We start from the raw sequence: 24,565 nt of genomic DNA, 5'->3' as shown, positions 1-24,565 counted from the left end.
GTTTTGATGTGGTAATTCTATTTCTTGCAGGTTGTGGTGATTGTCGTGTTATTTTGAGTATGCAATAAAGAATGGTCAGCTACAGTACGTTTTTCAAATAAAGTAATTCTGCACTAGTATTGATCAGTAATCATACGTGAAATGGTTTATGGTTGTTTGTAATTGAGTGATTTTAGTTAAATTGTCGTATTTATTTTTGGTCGGGCGGTAAGGTCATGATCGGTGAGCACTAATTGGCAGATCCCTATGAGTGGGCGTCACCCATTACGGATGGGAGCGCTCGAGGGAGGTGGCCATTGGCCCCTCAACGGGTAGGCGGTCCCTTCTAAGGTTGGGACGCCGAAAGGAAAGGAAAGGCGGTCAAGGCCCCTTCCTGGGTAGGAGGGGCTACAGCCCCCTCCTGGGGAATTTCCCGGGGCCAGGATATCTGCGACGGCAGATGTGGTAAGTTGTGTGGGGTTTGGGAGGGGGTCTACGCTACCTTCTAGATACCTCACACGAGTCCTCGGACGACCTTTAAGTGGCGTCGAGTTTATTGGGGCCCCCGTCAAGTCAAGGGAAATTGGTAGTTGCACTTGAGGTACACCTCTGTGCGGTCGCCCCTCACAAGTGAGGGGGATATTTCTGGTTTAGGGATCTTGACACCGGTTACGACCTTGCCGTTGGCCCTTAAACGTTAGGATGTACAATTTCAAAATTTCAAGTTAATGTTTTGTAGGATGTTAGTTCGGCTAGGAGAACCTTTGTATTAGAGAATATGTTAAGGTTAGCCAAACATCGCAATGTGGTAATGAAATTGTACATAATATGAAACTGTTATTTTAATGTTTTAATTTTGTTTCATATTTTAATAAATACGGCCGGGAGGGTCACTCCCTCCCGTCTTCCAAAAGTTCAGAACTGTTTCCGGTTTCCCATCCTTGGGGAGTGTGTTGAGAGGGGGTGGCGGGTATCTCGGCCATATTTTATATGCAACCAGTTTTACTTACAGGAAAACGGGAAGTGTTTAAAAAACTGAAAATGAAACTTGTAAGTTTCATTTTTAAAGAGCAGTCTGTGGTCCCTAGGTCCACTGCTGGCTCATAAAAATATGTTTTTATCATTCTCAAAGGAGAGGTGATTCCAGGGGGACCCCATTTCCAGTTTACAAATGGGTTACCACATTCTTTGAGGAGGTGATAAATTATTACTGTTTTGCGACCAGAATTAGGTCACAAAACTGTAATACATACCATAATGATTCATTATTTGGAATTGACATCCCTTTCAAAGACTGAATTTGTATTTGTTCCCAAACACAAATTTCAATTTGGTTTGGTGTTTGCACATTTCAAAAAGCATTTTTGTGGTTGCACACAGCAGAGTCTGCAAACTGGTCCATTTGTAATAACAAAAATGCTTTGTTCATCGGGTCTGAGGAGAGGTGCGTATTAGAATTACCTAATTACACATCAAAAAAATATTTCATTTTCAGTTTGTGGCATCCTTTCATTTCAACATAAGTCCAGAGCTATTTCTTGAGTTTTGTTAAGATTCCAAATTTGGCCTCTGCCAATAATATTTTATTAAATAAAATCCTGCAAATATATGGAAAACAAACATTACATTTGACAGCAGATGCAAATGTTGCCTTCACAGCCAGGAAATGTTTCCTACTATTAAGGATATGGCCACTTCGGTAAATCTAGACATTTATAGGTGAATAAATTATATAAGGAAAAAAAGGTGAGAAAATAAATATAGATTTGTTAAAGTGTTCCTGTCAGAAGGTTTCAAGTAGTTTGGTAATTAAAATTCTTTCTAGAAAGTTGATCTACTTGGGGTTTGTGTATTTGATCATTTAGAAATGTGGACTTTGATGTATAAGCCTTTTGTGAAAGTCACTGCAGGCGCACATTGATCTTGCCCACATTAAGAAAATGTAATTAAAATGCACATTTCATGTCATGGAATTATTTTAGGGATTCTTGGTGTTGTAGGTGGCATTCTGTTTAAAATATGGAACAAAACATCTAGCTATATTTGGGACTAAAGAAGCAGCCGTTACGAAGTCTTTTTGTTTGCACAGGATACATTTTGGGGCTTATTTCGTTGTCGGTCGTAAGGCCTCCAACTTCAGGTCGGAAGCCTTACGACCGATATCGGCGGTTTCAATTCCGACCAGCTGATATTGATTCAGCCTGTTGGAATTGAAACTGGTGGGTCATTTCGGAACCAGCCTGTAATCCAAATGGACGGCAGTGCTGTTCGGTCGCATCCTAATCAGGCGGTCGAGACCACCGACCGCTGGTCCGTCTGTCCTTTTTCTTAACTCTTGTTTGAAAGAAACTATAGAAATGATTCAACCACTATTTTAAATATTTATTATAAATACAATTCAATGAAAAGCTGTTTATACAGCAAAAGTACATTTTAAAATTTAGACTTTCCCAGAAGTCTGCCAGCAGCTTGGCCTTGGTAGTCTTTCGCCTTATTAAGGTGTGAAAACAGCTCCCAGAAAAGAAACAATGGTTTATGCCTTTTAACCTGAACCTGGGTGTGAGGTGCATGGTTCATTTCAGTTATGAAAGTGGGAGGCTTCAGGAATTATAGTAACTTTAAAGAGACCAGGGTGAGGCCTGCCAATTCATAGTCAATGAGAAGAGAGAAGAGAAGCCTTTTGTTCCCTGGGCCAACTACATCTAGCTTGGCCCCAGCCTAATGCAATAGAGAGCTGGTCCCAGAACCAATTTGGTATTGTTGAAGAAGGGACTCCTCTTCTCCCCATACACACCCCTGGATGGGAACCTGCCAAAACCAAAGGCAGAAGGCTTCTGCCATTCTGGATTTCACTTAGAATAGTGCACTGTTGGATAGTGTACATTAAGGCAAACATGATGTACTGAAAAGTGGAGAAAATGTGCCACTGGGAAATTTTTTCCCATTGATTAGTGTCCTGGAATCACCTCCACCCGCTGGCTAGTAAATCCTACAAAAGCGTCCACTTGTCCCCATCTCATCACGCGCTATCTGAATCTGTGGATAAACTGAAGAGGATAGGATCTGTTTTTGTTGGCTGACCGCCTTTGTGCCTACATGAACCCTATAAGCTGCATAATCCAGTATACCATCCTCCTGTCTCAATATAAAAAAACTATTTTGGCTACGAAGACAGCCTACTTCTCCTCTAAAATCATGGCTGCTGAAAACCAGCCTAGAGAAATTTTCTCTATTGTTCATGACCTTGCTTACTCCGACAGAGCCACCCTCAAACTCACCCCCTCCCAGGATCTATGTGACTCTCTTAACTCTTTCTTTCTGGACAAAATCTCTAACATCAAAGCTAATATCCCTTCTCCCCCCCCCTTCATTCGTCAACCCCCAGTGTCCATTAGTCGCGGCACGCCTTGATTCTTTCCCTCTCTTGACTGAGGAAGCCTTTCTCTCCATTCTCCCTTTGATTAAACCAGGCTCTCCTCTAGACCCCTGCCCTGCCCACATCCTGAGGCACATTTACTCGGTCTGTGCGCAGCCTCCTCTTAAATTTCTCAATAGCTCACTGTCCCAGGGCACTGTCATTCAACCTCTTAAATCGGCCATCATTGTCCCTATCCTCAAAAAACCGGGCGCCGACCCCTTCGCTCTCGTTAACTATCGCCCCATCTCATTGCTGCCCTTCCTAGGGAAGGTGCTGGAGCGCCATGTCACCAGAGCTCTCAGTTCCTTTGTGGAGGAAAATGGAGTGCTAGCCCCCCGTCAGGCCGGGTTTCGCCCCGCACACTCCACGGAGTCCATAGTGCTATCGGTCCTTGACAACCTCAGAGATGGCATGGACACTAACCACCCCAGGCCTTGGTACTCCTCGACCTTCTCCGCCGCTTTTGACACGGTTGATCACTCCATCTTACTCTCTCGTGTCGGAGCGGCGGGGGTCGGTGGCTCAGCTTTGGTCTGGCAGTCCTCCTTCCTGACGGACCGCACCCAGGCTGTCCGCTTGGGCGACTACTCGGCGGACTTCCGGAAGGTGCAATGCGGGGTCCCCCAGGGTTCTTCCCTCTCTCCTCTTCTATTTAATTTGTACATTGCCCCTCTCATCTTTGCTCTTCAGCAAATGGAGGTCTCCGTCTACAATTACGCAAATGACCTCCAGCTTATTTTTACTTTGTCCCCCTCCCCTGAGTCCATGGCGAATTTCCAGTCTATTATGATCTTTATCCGGGACTGGATGAATTACAACCACCTGAAGTTAAACCCCGACAAAACTGAGTTGGTTCTGACAGGTGGTTGCTCCAGTCCCTGGACCCCGCTCTTCTGGCCCCCCTCCCTAGGTCCCCCCCTCCTCCCTCTTCCTCCGTGAAAACTCTAGGGATCAAACTGAACGACCAACTCAGTCTGTACCCCCAGAGCTCCGTGGTTTCCTCTTCCTTTCTTTCACTCCGAACCATCCGCAAAGTCTCCCGTTTCTTTTCTTTTTCCGCCCTGAAACTCATTGTCCTGGCGATGGTAATCTCCCGCCTAGACTATGGCAACGCCCTATACTGCGGCATGCCCGCCTACAGCATGCGCCGATTACAACTGGTCCAAAACCAGGCTGCCCGCCTGGTTCACAATCTGGCTGAATTCCACCATGTCACTCCGCTCTTGAAGTCCTTGCACTGGCTCCCTATTCGAGAATGAGTTCAGTTCAAGATAGGATGTATCACCTTTCAAGCTCGGGCTGGCGTAGCCCCTGCGTTCATCTCCTCGGAAATCAAAACCTACGCCCCCGTCAGGGAATTAAGCTTATCCTCTCAACAATTGCTGCCAGTTCCCCGCTTTAGGCGTAGAAAGTGGGGGGGCACGAAATTTTCCACACTTGCCCCTGCCTTCTGGAACTCTCTGCCCGCCCACCATAGATCTTCCACTCAATACCCGCACTTCCGCAAGGCGCTCAAAACCTTGCTTTTCTCACAGGCCTTCCCATCATAATCGTCCTACTCTTCCCCTCCTCCCCGACGCTCCTGCCCTCTTGGGCTCAGTACTTCATAGCGCCATGAAACCGCCAGGTGTAGGTGCGCTCTACAAATATTTTAAACTCAAACTCAAGAGGCCTTTTTCATGGAGTGACTAGCTGACCAATAAAAACTGGACTTGGACTGGAAGGTGTTGGGGACTTCTGCTGAAGTGATTCCTTGTCCGAAGTGCTGCCCCATATATCATGGGGGCCACAGAAGAGACAAAGAGGAGCTGCCCTGAAAAGTCCGAAAAGTTGGGAATTGGAAACATTTCGGACTTTCAAGACCTCTTGAGAGTCAGTGGGGCCGCGGGGCCAAGGTATCCGATTTCAAGAGGACTTAGTGAGATGCAGCTTCAGGTTTGACCCCTACAGGATTTTGACCTCAATTAGAAAGACGAAGTTCAAAGGTAGAAATATTGACGAGCAAAAATGCAAAAACTATCGGACCAATGAGAGGAGTTTGACAGGCACAAAATTTGATTATTCTCAATCCGAGAATATCTTGACAAAAACAAATGGCTTCAGCAGGACCTATTCCAGTGCCTATCCAACTTCGAGAGGACCCAGCCAGATACAGCTTTCAACCTTGCCCTGCTGGAGGATTTGGAATTTCATTTAAGCTTCACTTCATATGCCAGAAGGTAAAGTATTGGACAGGAATGAGCCGCTGGGTGTATCCAACCTCCGCTCCATTGCAATCAGCCTAAATTCACATGCAGGTTCTGAGCAGTCACAAATTGGGACTTCTGATTAGTGCTTTACTTTTTCTTTCACCTTTTACCTTAAAACGTTTAAAAATCATAAGTCTGCTACCCTTAATTGGATTTTAGCCATTTTTGTATAATTTTTATTGATAAAAGTTTTCTTTATTGGTAGAAATTGGTTGAAGGATTTTTATTGCATTGTGTCTACGCCATAACTACTAGCAAGGTTGAGACCACAGGTTTATTGATTGAACTTTTGTGTTGGACTAACAAGATTTTGTAATTATTATTTGGTTAGGACCCACATCCTATGCAACAAATAACCCACTTTTTTTATAGTGCAGTTGAATTAATTATGTGGCAGACGAACATTACTGCTATTCACCATCCATGCCCACAGCAACAATGCAATTCCAGGACTTAGCTACCTGGCCTGCCTAAAGCTGTACTGAGACCACGAGGCAACCCCACAGCTCACTCAGACACAGTAATACTAACACAGGCCACCAAAAGCCCAGACATTTTTATTACGGACCCATGTTGCATAAGGATGAAAATGTCAGTTAAACTGTAACGTCATAACCCAGGGCTGGAAGGAATACAGATCACACTATAGGTGAGCCACTGACAGTATGTGACCCTGGATACTGGCAGAAAAGCACATTTGGTTTAGGCAGAAATATGCTAACTATTCAAAAGTAGTATTTTCAGAATATTCATTTAAAATATGACTTTATCATTAAAGACGATTACACATTACAATTCAAATGAGTGGAAGAAGCATTTTTTATCTGCTCCCAAACTGAAGTTCAACAACATAGGGTAGTGAAGGCAAAATAAATGAGGGAATACCATGCCATACATGGTCAAGCCTAACACATTAAATAAAATGCAAAGCAATCACACACAAGTGTGTACCTCCTATGGTACATGCCCACAGGCACCCACCCTGCAGATTCACTAAGTATATCTAGCTTTTAGACAGACCGAAGAATTCACTCAGGAAGCAGAGATGAGTAAGCCAAGATGGACATCCTTTGAAACTTGCGGGTATATTGGCCGCTGCTATTTTGAATCTCCAGCAACCTTGGGTTTTCAATACAGTTACACTGGGGTGTAAGTGGTTGTCTTGTTCCTACATTTAACGAGATGTGCGATCAGGGGCTTGTGATTTTTGCGAAATAATACAACTGTATGTGTTCTAGTGTGATGTAAGTTTAATACACCTGTAAATAAATACACGGTTAACTCTGTTTAGAATATGATGCTCCAGTGCCAAAAAATCAAAACACAATATTAAGAACCTACCCCATTGAAACAACTGCGGACAGCAGTTTCTATACAGTGCTGATCATAGCATTCCCCCACTGCCGCTGGAATCTGAAACACAAACAGAAAGCATCTGTACCATCACGTTAAACAAAACAAGGTTCCTGAGAAACACATTGAACTGGTTTCTGGTGTTGTGCATTAATGGACTATTGAGGGATTCGTAAATCTTGCAAACATTTCCCGAACACTTGGTCAAGAAATAGAGACAGAGTTTGTTTAAACAAAGGCAAAGGTCTGCTCACTTACTATTTAGGTCTTTGGATGTTCATAATGGTTCTAGCTTTTCCCAAGGGCTAGGAGCCAATCAGGCAAACGTAGGAACCACCCCCACCGGAGGGTCTTCCTAACCCTATGGCCTGACTTTGTGGAAGCTGACATACTCGGGCGGCCGCGGCTACTAAGGAATAAGCAGGTCGTGCGTAGTGAGGAGATTATATCCCTTACATGTAGAGAAGAAGACAAGGAGACTGGTTCTGACTACGATGGACGGCGTACATCCGAGATAGAGTGGGGATTGTTTTATACTACACGGAGAGGGAGGTAACTGGGCCTCGAGCTTGGAGACGAGATTGTAGCGCTACAAGCCTAGTTTTCTGGTCTCATTATAATGATTAATGCCTTATTACCCTTGTCCTGAGGAGGCCTAAGAAGAAAAGGCTGAAACGTGGTCACGCCGACACTTCTAAGGAGGAGTCCCTGGAACCTTGGTTATCCTTGGAATTGTGTAGTGACACAATAGAGCCAGGAAAATAAGTTCCTAGGCCTTAGGTGTTTCACCCGGACTTCCTCTGAGTGGTTCGCCCAGAATTGCTGGGTGGACACTAGTTAGAACTATATTCTAGGGTTTTTGTAATGTATAACTGTGTTTTTGTTGATGTATATAATGTTGTGATGTATGTCATTCTCTGTCTTCTTCATTGATTAGGTAACATTGTTTATGTGCATTGTAAATATATTGCGATACATGCATTAAGAAGAGTTTATCTTCGGAGAGGGTAATTAAATATACTCTACTCATAAACTTTCTTGTATCCTTTCCTTCAAACCATATTTTCTTGTATAAAAAACTGACATTGTGGTTGGGCAGCGAAATCTTATGTGTTTGGCTCCCCCCCCCACCCCCCCCCCCCACGCTCATTCAATACTTAAGGGTCTGGTTGAGGAAAAACAATATGAGATGAACCCCCACATCCTTTTGAAGACTTCTGTGTTCCCAAATGTGATTGTCCTTTTCCAATAAGCAGTGGCATAGCTAGAGCTTTTGCTACCCAGGGCGGTCCCTGAGCTTGCCGCACTGTGACGTCTGGTATGGAGCGGGGGGAGGGACAGACGACGATGAGGGAAAATAACATTTTTTTAAAAGAGAACGATTTACCTTGCGCTTGTCGAAATTGCTCACCTCACGTGAAGTGCCACCGCCCCCATATCTGTGCAGCCCATTACTATGCCACTGTCAATTTCTTTTTTTTAATCATTGTTTTCCCTTTTTGCTTGGGACTCAGTTTTACAGAGTCACAAGATGGCTGCCAACACTTCTTGGTTTGAAGTGTTGGCAACCAATCAGAATGAAGCTCGTGATTGGGAGGGTTTGCGGATCCACTGTGGTCACCAGATATCAATATTTGTAATTTTTAAAGAAAGAGTGCCTCTGGACCAAGAGCTATCTCTGGTGCAATTCCGTTCAGCAGTTTGGGCTGTAGCCTCAACAAACGTTTCCTATGGAAATTAACAAGGAGAAAATGCCTTTTGGGACCCCCCTTTTTTCTCGTCCCCCGCTTGACGAATCTCCCTGAAACTTTTAAGACACGAGCTGATCGAAGCGCCCCATTTGTTTTTCAAATTTAACGAACATTCGTCAACCGGCGCCAAAGATATTGACATAAAGAAAAAATGCTTTTCCTATGGAAACTAGGTCCTAACTATAACTATCTACTGGCAAACGCCAGTAGGTTATATATATATATATATATATACATATATTGCTAATTAACAACGTGGCAAATATTATGAGGACTTTTTACTTACCTATTGATGTGAGGGTAGTGCAGCATCTAAGCCCAAGCAACAGTATAATGTATACTCTTTACACCAGCATGGCGGCCGCAATGCTGGTGAAACTTTTAAAGTCTTTTCTTTGTTATCATGTTTGGGAATCCACCAGTGATGGAATAATATTTAAATGAACCCAGGATGCAATTTGCAGTGGACAATATATTAATACATTGAGAAAGGTGGTTTTTCACCGAAATGCATCTGTATTTAATATATGGCTTTAAAAAACCAAGTGAGTGCCCAGCAATGTTTTCTTGGAGTGTGGAGTGTGGATGTATGCAGCGAGTGTACGGCAGGGTCACGAGCCTCTAAATATTCCAGAAGTCACTCCTCAACCGAATCCCCCACATATGCGGCGAAAGAAGGAGACAGGCCGCCAATCCTGTGCAACTATCAGCGTGATTTTAATGGTTCGCCAAACAATGGCAGAAAACAGCCTGATGCGTTTCTGAGCAAAGGGCTCCTTGTTCATATAGCTAAACTACAAAGATGTGAAAAAAAGCTGGAAGCCCACAGCATTTCATGAGTCTGAATGTTACCCAATTAAAAAACATTTTTTAAAACCTTCACAAATATGTGCGGCATGCTTTGGCAAGATGCCTAGCCTCTGTACACAAACAATACCTGTGGATCTTTGTAAGGATCTGCTGGTAGTTAAAAGTTAAATACATGATTGGTTAAGAGGTTAAATATCCCACCATCTAAGAAAATAATGTCTTTCTTAAAATGTCCTTGCCCCTTTTGCAATATCAATATTCTCTGCTATAGACGAGAGAGATAAGCCACCTTTTTGGAAGTTTGAGAACTCTATGGCTAGTACTGGTGAAAATGACAAATTCCCTTCAGAGAAGGATACCGCTGGACCATTACAGTCTTCAGTGGTACAATGAGAAGTAGATAAAGATGTGTTCATTGTGGATGAGTCTTTGAACAAATCATGAGAACTTTCCAAGTAGTCAATTTTATGGCATTTCTTTTTGCATTATCTCAAGGAGAAACACAAGATTGCATGAAAAGTCACATATAAATTATGTAGCCGGGCACACATCCTTGGGCATTCATGCATGTACTGGTTAAGAACCTTAAGCATGGGGATGCGTCTTGCAGAATAACAAGTCAATAAGTATTCGAGAGAAGTGGTGAACTGTCAAAAACAACAAGACACACATGCCACCATCTTGAGCAGGATGAAGCTCACATTTCACAGGAAATAACAGAGACACAAATAATGGAAAATGATGTATACATGTGAAATATGGAGCAGCATTGCATGGAATTAAGGAGCCCCAGTGCAACAACCCACAGATGATGCTGCATTGAAGCAATGCTGTACCCTTTATGCAAAAAAATGCAAAAACCCAGTTCAGTTGACTGGGAGTGAGTGCTTGCGATGTTCAACACTCCGTCCATCATCCCCTTTGGTTTTGCTCAGTTGGCAGGGTATGCCCAGACGTGGGTCCCTTGCTCACTTTTCCACTGGATTCAAGCTAGCCTGGCTGTTGACGGCTGATTAGCCAGAAACCGGTCACAGGATGCTTGTTTCCGGTCCAGGGAAGACATGGCTTGGCAGTTCGGGCTGGACTGTTCCCATGAGGCACAGGGTCAGACTGATTTGCATCTGGTCATGTCTGAACTGGGGTGGCGGCGGGAGCTAAAGAATGATGATGGATTAAACCCAGATTAGTTGACTGGGGGTGAGTGCTTGCAATATTCACCACTCCGTCCATCATCCCCTTTGGTTTTGCTCTATTCTTTATAAAAGCATTCTGGCATGCTACCGTTTACAATTACTACAGTCCATACGGTAGCATAAACAGGAATCTCCCGTATTGCTGGGGGAGGGAGAATGTGGATAGGGCTCAAAGGCTCTCGAGAGTAGCTGCCTGCCATTTTAAGGTCAAGCAGTTCAGTTGTTACCCACATGCTTAAAGTTGAATTAAACTGTCTGACCATAAGATGATCTGTATCTCAGTACGCTCCTTGCTCCCACTGTCTTTGTTTCATCTTTGACAACATGCGTGTAATGTCACAGCATAAAAAACCACACCTTTGTACACACACTTTGCAAAAGAGACGCTTCAGAGTAAAATTGTCCATGTTTGTTGTCTCACCACAGACCGCTCCTTTGTCGACCCTTCGACACTTTGTCACAAGGTAAAAATTTCCCCACTTTTCGGATGTGTTTGTGCCCCAATCTTGATGCAACCATCACCAGAAAGTATTTCCATTTCCATACCTTAGTATGTTAGTAACATAATCCCTTATTCTCTTGAAGTGAAGACGTGACTTTTTAACATCTTTCACTGTACGAACTCAAATAATTCCCGCTCTCTCACCTCTCTCTTCTGCTATGTAAACATACTTTAAGCATGATATCTAGCTCACCAATTGTGAACAGCAAAACCCTTTTCAATTTATGTTGAGTTTGAACAAAAGTACTAAAGGCTTTTTAAACAGCGGGCGCCCATGCTGAAGAAGCACCATCATGGATAGGAAACAAGCTGCGACCTCGGAGGCGTGGTGAGGGCAGTCATGCCCTGTTTTTGGAGGGGTCAAATGGTGTGGGGAATGGCACGGGGAGATTAATAGAATAAGTAGTGGGCCAAGCTGAAAGACTGAGCGGCCATGAAAGAGTCATGGTAGGAAGTAAATCAAACAAAACACTTCAGGTGAGCAGAGGCAGGCCAATCAAAAAAGAGTGCTCTTGAAGTTCAGGAAATAACATGAAGCGTAAAAGCTTGTAACTTGGGCATTCTTCATGGGAGGGTACAAAAGTTCAAAAGGACAGACTACTAAACCTATTCACCAATCACAAACCTGCATTTATAAAGGACAGTAAGAGGAGCCAATTGAAAAGATCGGCAGTGCTTGAAAGACATATTCTAGGAACAGCATGCCTCGCAGGACAGTGCATGTGCTGTCCAGGCTTGACCTAAAAACATGGTGAGGTGAAAAGAAGAGAAGCATTGCATACTGTTGCTGGGGTTCAGATTAGTAACAGAACTATGCTTGGGATCGTAGAACATCAGCATGTAGGGATTAGGTCTCCATACCCCCGCAGTAGTTATGAGCCAGAGTCCAACTAGTTATTGTGCCTCACTTGCCCTCCTAACCTAACAGGACGATCCCTTTCGCTCTGTCACTCATACTTGTCCACAGCAAGATAAGCAAGAGACACAAAGGAATTTTATAATGTTTACTTAAACTATCATGCTCTAAGATGCTATATTTGCCCCACAATTAGAAAACAAAGGCATATCAAAAATATCAATAGCAAAGTTAACATATAACCATAAAAATCTCTGTCATATTATAAGAAGATCAGCATATACCCACCCTTTAACTAGAGGTAAATGATTTTATATTATAGATATCTGGGTTTTGTGGCGGTCCCTGTACCTTAGCATTCATAGGAGGATGCTGTACATTTCAGCTAATAAAGCACTCTTAGTGGGTCATTAGGATGGCTGGCGGACTTTGTCCGCCTACCATCCTATCGTGAAATGGGATCGCCCGCCATAAGGTCGGGGGTCCCGTGGGGACCATTAGGATGCGCCCGCCACTGTGGCGGGCGCATCCTGCATTCCTGACATTGTGGCGGGTGGTGCACTCAGCACCGCCCGCCACAATGCAAGGAAGGCATGTTGTGTTCTTCCATTCTACCGCGCGGTGCCTGCCATGTTGTGCATGGAACTGCTGGGTGGTACCATAGGTACCCCACATGTGCACCCCAACCCCCGGAGTCCCTGGGGGCCCGCAACGGGCCCCCGCAGGCAGACTCCGCTGCCCCACGGAAGGCATGTCTCAGCACACATACTAATATGGCTGGAGGTGTCTAACAGACACCGCCACCATATTGAACCCTTTTCCACCCAGTCGACGGAAAGACCGTCCGCCGCTTTTCCGCCCGGTCGACAAGTAATATGGCGTGGGGTCTTTGCTGGAAGGATGGCGGGCGGATCATCCTGACAAGAAGTGTTTGTTTACAAGCAGCAGCTGCACCTTCTTGTTATGTATAAGTGCTAGTGTCTGACCAGAGAGAATAACAAGGGGCATTGTTGTTTGACCTTGTCTAGTGTGTTCAGACTACATCCCAGGAGAATAATAAAATACGAAAACGTGTGCAGATTCTGTGTGAAAATACAATGTGGCACAAAAAGAACTGGTTATGTAGTAATGTGTGCAAAATGAAAGTGGCCTACAATATGCACAGTTATGCTAACAGAGGGAAACTACAATGGGCCATGCAGACAATCCCAGTTTGAGGATGAAGACCTGAAAACCTTCCATCAATAATTTTTGTTACAGTTGTTAACAGTGGTTGTTTACTACCAATGTTATTAGTGGGACAAAACCAAACCAGAAGAAATATAAAACACAGAACATAGAAAAGGTTCTTGCCAGAGCCGTCTGGTCTGGTTAAAAAATAGAACAATGTCTTTCTTTTATAGCTTTCTGTGAATGTGCTTGCATCAATTGTACAATAATCTATTACTTGCACATTAATTAACCTACAATTAAAATGAAAAGATTTAATTAAAATAAAACAGATGTGTGGCTGGAGACTGTATGGTAAATCCAGGGGCTGAGCGCAGGGCCTGCCCTTCACAAGGCCGATGCCTTTGCTCACTGAGCTAGGTTCAAAGGAGAGTGGGCAAAGGTGTAGTCCATTCCCCACAACTAATCTCCAATCTACACTGGAGAAGGATGCTAATGGTGGTTATTTGCTTTTTTTTCAAGGGTCAATGAATATCATAACAAAGCTCCAAATGTATACAGAACAAGGTTTACTAAAGGAAAGCTATGGTTAAGTAGATGAGAAAAGAGCAATTTGTAAAAAAAAACTAAACAATCCCTGTAAAAATGCCCATTGAAGAGTCATTACTTTTACATTTGCACCTAAAACTGTTTACATTTGCCACCAGTGGTCAGCAATGCAACCACAGATTGCCTCAATACACTGATCAGGTCCTCAAAGATGATGCTCCAGATTCCTTAATAAATCAACTCATATGTGTTATTGGCGTATGTATTAATGTCTATTGTTGTCAATGTAAGAAATTGGGTTGCTGGTGGGGGGTGAAACCTTCTCAAGCAGCAACTATAATTTCATTACAAGACTGGAGGCTAACATTATGTAGTAACCTTTCAATGCTGCCCCAACATGCAGCCTTTTAAAGAACAATAATACATCATAAAGCATTAGAATGTCCAGAGTAAATATATCTTCATGAAAAACTGCAAACCGGAGTGGCTTGCTTTCTTCACCTAAGCCGTAGGTGAGAGAAATTCAGTATATACACACACACAAATATGACAAAGCAGTGAGGTAACTGCGAAACGCGTCGGGTCCACCCGAAAGCCTAAAATAAAAACCGTTCATGAAATGTGGCCACGGCACCAGTGGATTTATTTATTTTCCTAAACTGGGTTACGTTGGAATATATATATATATATATATATATATATATATATATATATATATATATATATATATATATATATATATATATATATATATATATATATATATATATATATATTCACTGAAAAAACCATAGGTTTGACACCAGTTATAGTTAGCTGGAAATTTTACTGACATAAAACCAATGAAATTCCACGTTATAGTTAGTTGGACTCACTATAACTTGCGCGTGTAATGCACTGCTGATGACATTACATATTACATCACTCATGACATCACTGATGACACCATCTTTGTGACAGAGTGACAGACCTCCTTTCAGTGTAAGGTAACCCTTAAAACACATATTGGAAAATAGAAATTAACATTTTCAAAAAAATGGAGATACCCATACCAGTTACAACAACCAATTCAGTAATTCCACCATCTATATACACATTCTCTCATTTACCAACAATTCTATATAGTCACTCATACATATACTCACTCATCATATGTAGTGATACACCTATACATCCTGTAACACACCGACAATCATCCAAAAGTTACTCACACACATACTCACACATGCAAATAAACTATTGAACATCCATTTATTTGCATATAAAACTATACACACTCAACCACCCATACAGTCCTGCACATATGGTGTCTTCTAAACACATACAAAAAGAGAGTTAGTCATTCATGCATCTATGTGATTAGTAATACCCCCATAAAACCATAGAAACACTCATACTGATACTAAAAAAACATCTAAGAACCCAAATACCTACACATGTAGGTACTCATCAATCCATGCAACCAGTTATTCACAAAGTGAAACACTGATACATATAATCAAATATTTAAACATTACTCGCTAATATATGTATTCACTAAGGTACACTTAATAAGCCAGTTATCCAATCATTTCTTTTTGAAAAAAACATTCATTAAGACAATAATTTAAACATTTATTCTTCCCTCGACCTTTACATATACATATATAAAACATATTTATTTTTTAGAAAAACACACATTCACTGGATGGTGTCATAAGTGATGTCACTGACCATGTCATGAGTGATGTAGTATGTAATGTCATCAGCAGTGCATTACACGCGCAAGTTATAGTGAGTCCAACTAACTATAACGTGGAATTTCATTGGTTTTATGTCAGTAAAATTTCCAGCTAACTATAACTGGTGTCAAACCTATGGTTTTTTCAGTGAATTTCATAGGTTTTTCAAATGCTACTTCCTAACTATAACGTGTGTAAAACCTATGGTTTTTTCAGTGAATTTCATAGTTTTTTTGAATGCTAGTTCCTAAGTATGTAATCACGTTCGTAACTAGATAGTGTCACCGCCTACACGTCCTGAGAAGCGCATGTAAAGTCATGTGACTTGAAAACAAAACTTCCAATTGGTTATTAGTAGTTTCTGTTCTGGAATATACACGCAGCACTCCACCCACTTTCCTCACAATCTTTTCTACTCTCAAGAGACAACAACGTCGAGCATCTTCCGGAAGACTTTGCTGAAATGGCTGCCCTACCAGATTCATCTTCCGAATCTGAAGGAAATGAGCGACCACCGTTAAGAAGAAAAAAGGAATCTTTCATTTGGCAATTTTTCACTTATCCTGAAGATCAAAAGAAAGTGAATGCGCCAAAAGTAACCTGCACGATATGCAATTCGGAGCTCTCAAGGGGAAATCCAAATAGAAAATATTCCTTTTCTGCACACACTATGCAGCGGCATGTTAAACAAAGGCATCCTGAACATTATGCAAAAGCATCGACAAGAGCCCTGGCCACGCTATTACCATCAGAGGTGGCCAGCACATCTTCTGGTGGACGACCTGTATCTCCATCGAGTGCTGAGATGGACTTGAGACCATATCTTGCGAAGGTGCACATGAAATGCAACGAGTGTGGAAAAATTCTTTTGTATGGAGAGCAGAGCCTCGTTCTTATTAAACTCAAAATTGAAAGTCATGAATGCCCCAAGAAAAGATAAATTTCTTCACTTCATTTTCAAACTATTACATACTGAAAAATGTAGTAGCAACTTTAAGAAATCGAAAGCATTATAACACTTCTTTCCCCAAAAAAAAAAAAAAAAAAGTTCTTTTCAGAACTAACTCTTTCTACCAAAACGTGCTCCAAGAGCATATTATGAGATATTTTTTCGCCGCTTTATTTTAGTGCGAGACCGGGTGCGCGCACCCTCCTATCGCATACAGGACCTGACAGTCCCATGTGAAGCCATGTGACTTCCAAACAACACTTCTAATTGGTTCTTAGTAGTTTCTATTCTGGAATTTACACGCAGCACTCCACCCACTTCCATCACTTTCTTTTCTACTCTCAAGAGACAACAACGTCGAACATCTTCCCGAAGACTTCGGTACAATGGCTACCGTTCCGCATTCATCTTCCGAATAAGATGAAAATGAGCGACCACCTTTGACAAGAAAAACGGAGGCCACGCTATTACCATCAGAAGTAATCAGCACATCTTCCGGTGGACGACCTGTATCTCCATCGAGTGCTAAAATGGACTTGAAACCATGTCTGGCAAAGGTGCACATAAAATGCAACAACTGTGGAGAACTTCTTGTATACGGAGAGCAAAGCTTTACTCTAATTAAACACAAAATTGAGAGTCATAAATGCTCCAAGAAAAGTTAAATTTCTTCACTTTATTTGGATAGTATGACATACTGAAAAATATCATAGCAACTTTAAGAAATCAAATGCATCAAAACACTTGTTTCCAAAAAAAAAAAAAAAAAAAAGTTATTTTCAGAACTAACTCTTTCCACCAAAACATGCTCGAAGAGCATATTATAAGATGTTTTTTCGCCGCTTTATTTTAGTGCGAGACCGGGTGCGCGCACCCTCCTATCGCGTACAGGACCTGACACTCCCATGTGAAGTCATGTGACTTCTAAACAACACTTCTAATTGGTTCTTGGTAGTTTCTATTCTGCAATTTACACGCAGCACTCCACCCACTACCATCACTTTCTTTTCTACTCTCAAAAGACAACAACGTCGAACATCTTCCCGAAGACTTCGGTACAATGGCTACCGTTCCGCATTCATCTTCCGAATCTGATGAAAATGAGCGACCACCTTTGACAAGAAAAACGGAGGCCACGCTATTACCATCAGAAGTAATCAACACATCTTCCGGTGGACGACCTGTATCTCCATCGAGTGCTGAGATGGACTTGAGACCATATCTGGCGAACGTGCACATGAAATGCACGAACTGTGGAGAACTTCTTGTATACGGAGAGCAAAGCTTTACTCTAATTAAACAAATAATTGAGAGTCATAAATGCTCCAAGAAAAGTTAAATTTCTTCACTTTATTTGGATAGTATGACATACTGAAAAATGTCGTCGCAACTTTAAGAAATCAAAAGCATCATAACACTTGTTTCCAATAAAAAAAAAAATAAAAAAAAAGTTCTTTTCAGAACTAACTCTTTGTACCAAAACAAGCTTGAAGAGCATATTAGCTGATATTTTCTCGCCGCTTTCTTATAGTGTGCGACCGGGTGCGCGCACCCACCTATCGCGTCGAGACACGCATGTGCAGTCATGTGACTTTAAAACAACACTTCCAATTGGTTCTTACTAGTTTCTATTCTGCAATTTACACGGAACACTCCACCCACTTCCCTAGAAAACCAGTTTATCGTAAAACTTTTAAAGCCTCCTCTTATGAAATATTCGACATCAATCACATAGCAGAGTACTAAATAGCACTATATACACTCCGTCCCTTAATTATAAGAGACTTATTGCTATGTAAAAGCAACTTTTGTTTTCCAAGATAATGTAAAATGCTGAGCCTATTACATAATTTTTTTTCACATATATGTTACTAGTCTCCTTCGAGTACTAACACCGTAGAAAATACCACCAATAGCGGTGATATTTTTTACACCGAGAACGGGCGATTTCTATCGCTTACAGCCCTTACAAATATAAAGTTTTATTTCCTAAGTCTCTGATCTCCAACTGTGCAACGTAGGTCCCCTGTGTGTCGCAATAAGGTCCATAAACAAAAACTACAGAGCCAGCATTATAAACATACACAGAACCACAAAACGACAAGAGCCACCATGCTAATATATATCCTTAATATAATAAACCTCTGAGAATAAATACATATTTCCGTGGCAGCCCATAACACAAATGTGGCATCCTCTGACTCTGCTCCATTACCAAACACCGTAACTCCCCGCCCCCCTCACTTTTCACTAAACTCCGCACTCCACCCCAGCCGAACCCCCTATTACAAACCCCCAACCTACCCTCCCTGCCCAAACCCACCATGAACCTCAAACCGCCCCTAGAAAACTTATAAGACACAGGATTACTAAAACTCAAAGAATACGCAACAGGCACATAATGTAAATAGTACATAAAGGCACATATTTTTTCCAAAATACTATTTAAAAACATGTTCTATTTTTAATAAATCTATCATGCATCTGACCCTCTAGAACTGCTTTCAAAACGTGAACTATAAACCTCTACTTTTCATTTTCAAACCATACACTTTCTTCTGACCCTCTAGAACTGCTTTCAAAACATGAACTATAAACCTCTACTTTTCATTTTCAAACCATACACTTTCAATTACATTATTTTTTTTACACAATTCATGTAATGTTACAAACCTTTTCTAAAATACACCAGTCCGTATCATTTATAAGGATTTATTTTCAGTCTTCATCAGTGACACTTTCTTCACATATAATAGAAATCACTATAACTTTTTGTACGACAATGCTAACGCGGTAAAAATAACCCTTCATTTGCTTTCCTTTAAGAATGCACACTATGTACCCCATGCATGCGTTTCTTAATCTTTGTATTTGGCAGCGAATACCAACCTTGAATCGGAAGACATGAACAAGACCGCCATTGTCACATTTAAAACTGAACGTTGCATCTGCTCACACACATATCTTTCACTAAGCTAACATTCACAGAAAACAGCATTGATGTAAAAAAAAATTGACCTTGCTTTACAACTCCCTCAAATCACTCCCTTATTTTTTAACGCATCCTCCAGTTAAAAAAAAGCTACTTTTTTAATAACCACTAAGCAATATATAAGTGACTAGACTCTTAGAAAATGTATCAAGTCATTCTGCTTCTCTCCACTGCATAGCCGGCGACCTAATTCTGTGGAGTTGCTATACAACCAGCGGTGCTGCGCCGTTTCCTTTACCATCTTGGGAAATTCAAAATGGATGTCCATCCTGCCTTCGCAAACGAGCCGGGCCACTTAGAACTATTTCGCCAGAGGATGCTTGACTACTACGGCATCTTACCACTCTCGACTTTGAATGCATCATATCGATTATCATTTCGATATTCGTATTTCACCTGTGTTCAGCCTGTATTTCATTGCCTGAGCTGTGATTTCAAGTGGGCCCTGGATTTATGTCTTTGCAATTTGGTACCTCCTGAACCGAATTACAATCACCTCATGAATCCGTTACTTGATCATGAACAGCTTTGTTACAACGGAGGGTTTATGGCCTTTGCAGCGATACAAGGAGTTCTGGGTCATTGGAATATATTCGCAGCGGCGCAAGATTTCCTAACAGAGAGCTACATCGAAAACCCACCGAGCTGCCCAATAATGGTAAAAGACGCTCCAATAATGACAGATCATGAATGCTCCTTTGATCTTCTCAATTGGATGGCTGACATGTTTTCAGATGATAACAGTGATTTCATGTTAGAGGCACTTGCTGCATACTTTGCCTACACAATGGACAATTAACTCTTTCCTAACAGCGAGCTACATCGAAAACCCACCGACCTGCACTCTGATGGTAAAAGAGGCTCCGATTATAAGAGATTATCAGTACTGCTTTACTCTTTTCCATTGGATAGCTGACATAATTTCAAATGATAAAACTGATTTCCTGTTACAAGCAGAAACTACCTATTTTGCCTAAACAATGCTTCAATAACTCTCAAACAACCCATTGACGTCCTCATTTCCTTTTGGTTTTCTATATTCTTCACGTTATTTTCCATATTTTCTTTTGAAGAACAGACCTATTTGCTTTACTAACAGTGGACATTATGATTTCATGTTGTTAGACAGCTGATTCATAAAGTAATGATGTATAACCACTTGCATTTTCATATATCGTTCCTAAACTGAAAGGCCACAAACCTTCTTCCATTTATTAAAATATAATATACTTCCTTATAAGACTGTACAATGTTTTTTTCCAACTATATTCATTTTTCTTCAACTATAGCGTTTGTATTCCATGTACTACTGACAATACCAATTACTGTGTTTTTTGCAATTTCTGTACTCAGATTACATAATGATTTGCCTTTAAAATAGTACATTTCTAAATAAACATTTCAAATATTCACGGTTTCTCTTTTAATCCATAATCTCAACTGAAATGATTTCATATTGAAAAACTATTCATGGGTTCCACATAACGTTAACTGTAGACACTGAGGACCTTATTTATGAAGACCTTCCGCCGCCGGGGCCTCATTTTTTAAAATGGGAAAAAGTAACGCACCGGTGGCGCAAGGCCTTCATAAATAAAGTCCTGAATGTTTTCTTTTCTTGAACTCACTTACTGATACTAGAACCTCCAAGCCAATTACGGCCCGTGAACTCTTTCTTAGTAGGTCGCGCACCGTAAAGACAGTTATACCACTGTTAACATTTTTTTTTTTACTGTTACTAAGCACCGACACAGTTCCGCTTTACTCAGAGTTAATCACTGCTCCCACGCTTCTACAGGCCAGACGCTATGTCGTATTTCTCTCCTTATCACCCTTTCATCTCCACAATAACAAACAGTTGTCCTCCAGCCACCAGAGAAAAGACTCAGATGCAGAGGCACCAAAGAGTGAACCCATCACCAACTGCCATCTCCGGCTGTTTCCATGGTTACACCTCATTCTGCACCTTGCTGAAGGCACAGGTCAAAAGTTCATCTCTCAACGTTCTACAGCTAACTAATAACACTATTTTCCCTCCAGAAACACCTGCCAATCCACAACTCTGTTACATGTCTTGTTTTTTCACACCCAATAGTACTTTTCGTTTAACATAAACATTGACCTGTTCACTCTCCACTTGTTACAATCAACCAATCATTTTTATTTTTTTAACCACACCCAGCCTCTTCCTTTTTCTTTATTTAAAATTTCAACTTCTAACTACCATTCCACTTCCAGAACCGATCGGAGGACGACTACAAATCCCTTGAAAATGAAGGGCTGGCTAATAGGACACAGTTATATTCACTGGAGTGAAAAATATGCAGTAAGCAGACGAATTTGCAACCTCAGCTTACCAAATGTACACATAACATGGATTTCCAAAAGAGGATTGAAATGTCACCAATTAATTCCATTGGTGAAAACTTTTATGCATCTCCCAGAACCAGACCTTATAATTGTGCACTGTGGTGGGAACGATCTAGGCACAATCACTGGGGTAGGTCTGGAAATGCTTCTAAAAGACACCTTTCGACAATTGATGACACTTTTTCCTCGATCTGCCTTGGTATATTCCAATATATGCCAAAGACAGAAATGGAATTGGTCCAATCACCATTGTGCACAATTTGAGAAAGCAAGGAGACATGTAAATAAATCTGTTTCTGCGTTCCTCAGAGATTATAGCATGGGTTCTATTTACCACAACAACTTGCGCTACCACATGCAAGACGTCTATAGGAGAGACGGTGTTCATTTCACGAATGAGGGAAACAGAATCTTCCTCTGCAACATCAGGCTCTGCATCGGTACTTACTTATAAATGCAGAAAACACTCAATTAACACAAGGGCTCTTTTCAGAGCCACCTTATATCTAAGCACTCAAACTTCTGATTTACCTCCATTTTCACACTCTTGTAAATAGGTGTGCGCGACCGAGTGCGCGCACCCCGTATTTTTTTTTCAGAGAAAAATTATATCTTTTCGCGTTTAAGGGCCTTATTGCACACCCTGAGAAAACCTACGCAGGAAGACAATCTCTACCTTCTCCCCTTTCCATGTTTCAACGCTTTGAAATGAACAATATAGTTACTCGCAGTGACAAAATGGCGGACAAAACTTCCTGATTTCCTTCGAATCGAACGTTAACAGACGTCACGCAGCCAAAAAAAATACCGCTCACGCGCAGCCGCTTGAGTGTGCGCACGTGTGCGCGCCTATAGATATATAATTGACTTTAACTTTAATTTTCTCAACAACTACTGAACGGATTTACACCATTCCAAAAAAAGCGTAATCTGCGAGCCGGACTGTACAGTTTTGCCAAATTTCTTATAAATCCATTCACCCGTTCGACCTGTAGCCGAGTCTAAAGGTCCTATGGAAAATAACATGGAGAAAACACGTTTTGGGACCCCCCTTTTATCTCAGCCCCCACTTGACCAATCCCCCCCAAACTTTTAGGGAAGGAGCGCAGCGGACTGAGCCATCTTCTTTGAGAAATTCGCTAAGATTCTTCAACCAGGGCCAAAGTTATTCCAAATAGAATGTTGAGGATTTCCTATGGAAACTAGGTCCTAACTATAACTACCTACTGGCGACCGCCAGTTGGTAATATATATATATATATATATATATATGTATATACATATATAAATATTTATATATATATATATATATATATATATATATATATATATATATATATATATATATATATATATATATATATATATATATACTGGAGATCACTAGTGGGTAGTTGTAGTTAGAACCTAGTTTCCATAGGAAACGCATTTTTTGATTAGCCAATATCTTTGGCGCCATTTGACAAATCTTTGTTAAATTTTCAAAACGAATAGGTCGGCCCTCTTAGTTTCTCTGTTGAAAGTTTCGGGGTGATTCGTGAAGCGGGGGTCGAGAAAAAAGAAGGGTCCCAAAGCGTGTTTTCTCCATGTTAATTTCCATAGGAAATTTTGGAATAAGCTATAGCCCGAACTGCTGAACGGAATTACAGAAAATTTGGCAAAAATGTAGCTCTTGTTTTTTTTTAAATGGTGTAAAGCCGTTCAGTAGTTTTTGAAATATTAAAGGAAAAAGAAATATAGATATGTGGGCGGAGCCTAACCACACATCTCCTCCCGAGCACAAGCTTCATTCTAATTGGCTGCTAACACTCCAAACCAGGAAAAGTTGGCAGCCATCTTGTGCCTCGCATTGAGTGAAAATCATAATGGTGAGAGAAACATTAAAAAATAACAAATGAGGGCAGGGTAAAAACACCCAGACCCCCAGGCCTGCTCAAGGGGTCAAACAGGGACCCCCAGGCCCAAAAAAAGCATTTCTTTTTGTGATTTAGGGGCACAGGCTCCCGCACTTTGTTTTTAAAAGCTCCCGGGTTTTGATGTATGTAGCGGGGGCCCACAGGGGCCCCCGCAGCCCTAGGAACAGCAACCTCCCGGGGCATCATTAAAATAAGCGCGGCTGGTCTTCCGGACCTCCATAAGCCCCAGGGACTGCCACCTTCTCGTGCTTTATACAAATAAGGGTTGGGGCCTTACAGGCCCCGCAAGCCCCGGGGACCGCCATCTCCCTGGGGCTGTAATAAATAAATAATTGTGTGGGGGGCTTGAGCCCACCACCACCTCCTCGGGGCACTCTGTATGTAAATACGGGGATGCGTTATGGACCCCCAGACCCTGGGGACCACCACCTACCCCGGGCTTTGTCCTCCTGGAGCCCTTGATGGCCCTGGGGACCACCACACCCCAGAGCATGTTAGCAGCTGCCCTTGTGCAAAAGCAATGCCGGCTCTGGCAGGAGGCGGGGAGCCAGCTGGGAGAGTGGGGGCATTAGGGCTCCCCCCACAGTCCCCAATGCAAAGGGCCGGCACTGGGGGATGGGATTCCTGGGGCCATAAGTGATTTAGGGAAGGGGGGCACTTGCTCTTTTGGTGTGCTATGTAACAGACTCGTTAGGGAATATGCTGTCTCTTTTATAACACACAACACACAAATCAGTGAGTGTAATGATGCTAAGGCACAAGCCCACATGGACGGACAGCTCAGTGT

At 41.9% G+C, this 24,565-nt stretch overlaps 1 protein-coding gene across 1 annotated transcript in view; it reads right to left on the bottom strand.

The window, feature by feature from the left end:
* Nucleotides 1-24,565, bottom strand: part of DYTN (dystrotelin) — a 248,249-nt gene that overhangs the window by 85,530 nt on the left and 138,154 nt on the right. The window contains exon 7 of the mRNA XM_086954076.1: nt 6,988-7,059. Coding sequence (XP_086810202.1) covers nt 6,988-7,059 — 72 coding nt within the window. The remainder of the gene's footprint in view (nt 1-6,987; nt 7,060-24,565) is intronic.

This window comes from Lissotriton vulgaris, chromosome 2_1, assembly GCF_964263255.1.
Source record: "Lissotriton vulgaris chromosome 2_1, aLisVul1.2, whole genome shotgun sequence".
NCBI lineage: Eukaryota > Metazoa > Chordata > Amphibia > Caudata > Salamandridae > Lissotriton > Lissotriton vulgaris.
This window is presented reverse-complemented; position numbering and strand designations above follow the sequence as displayed.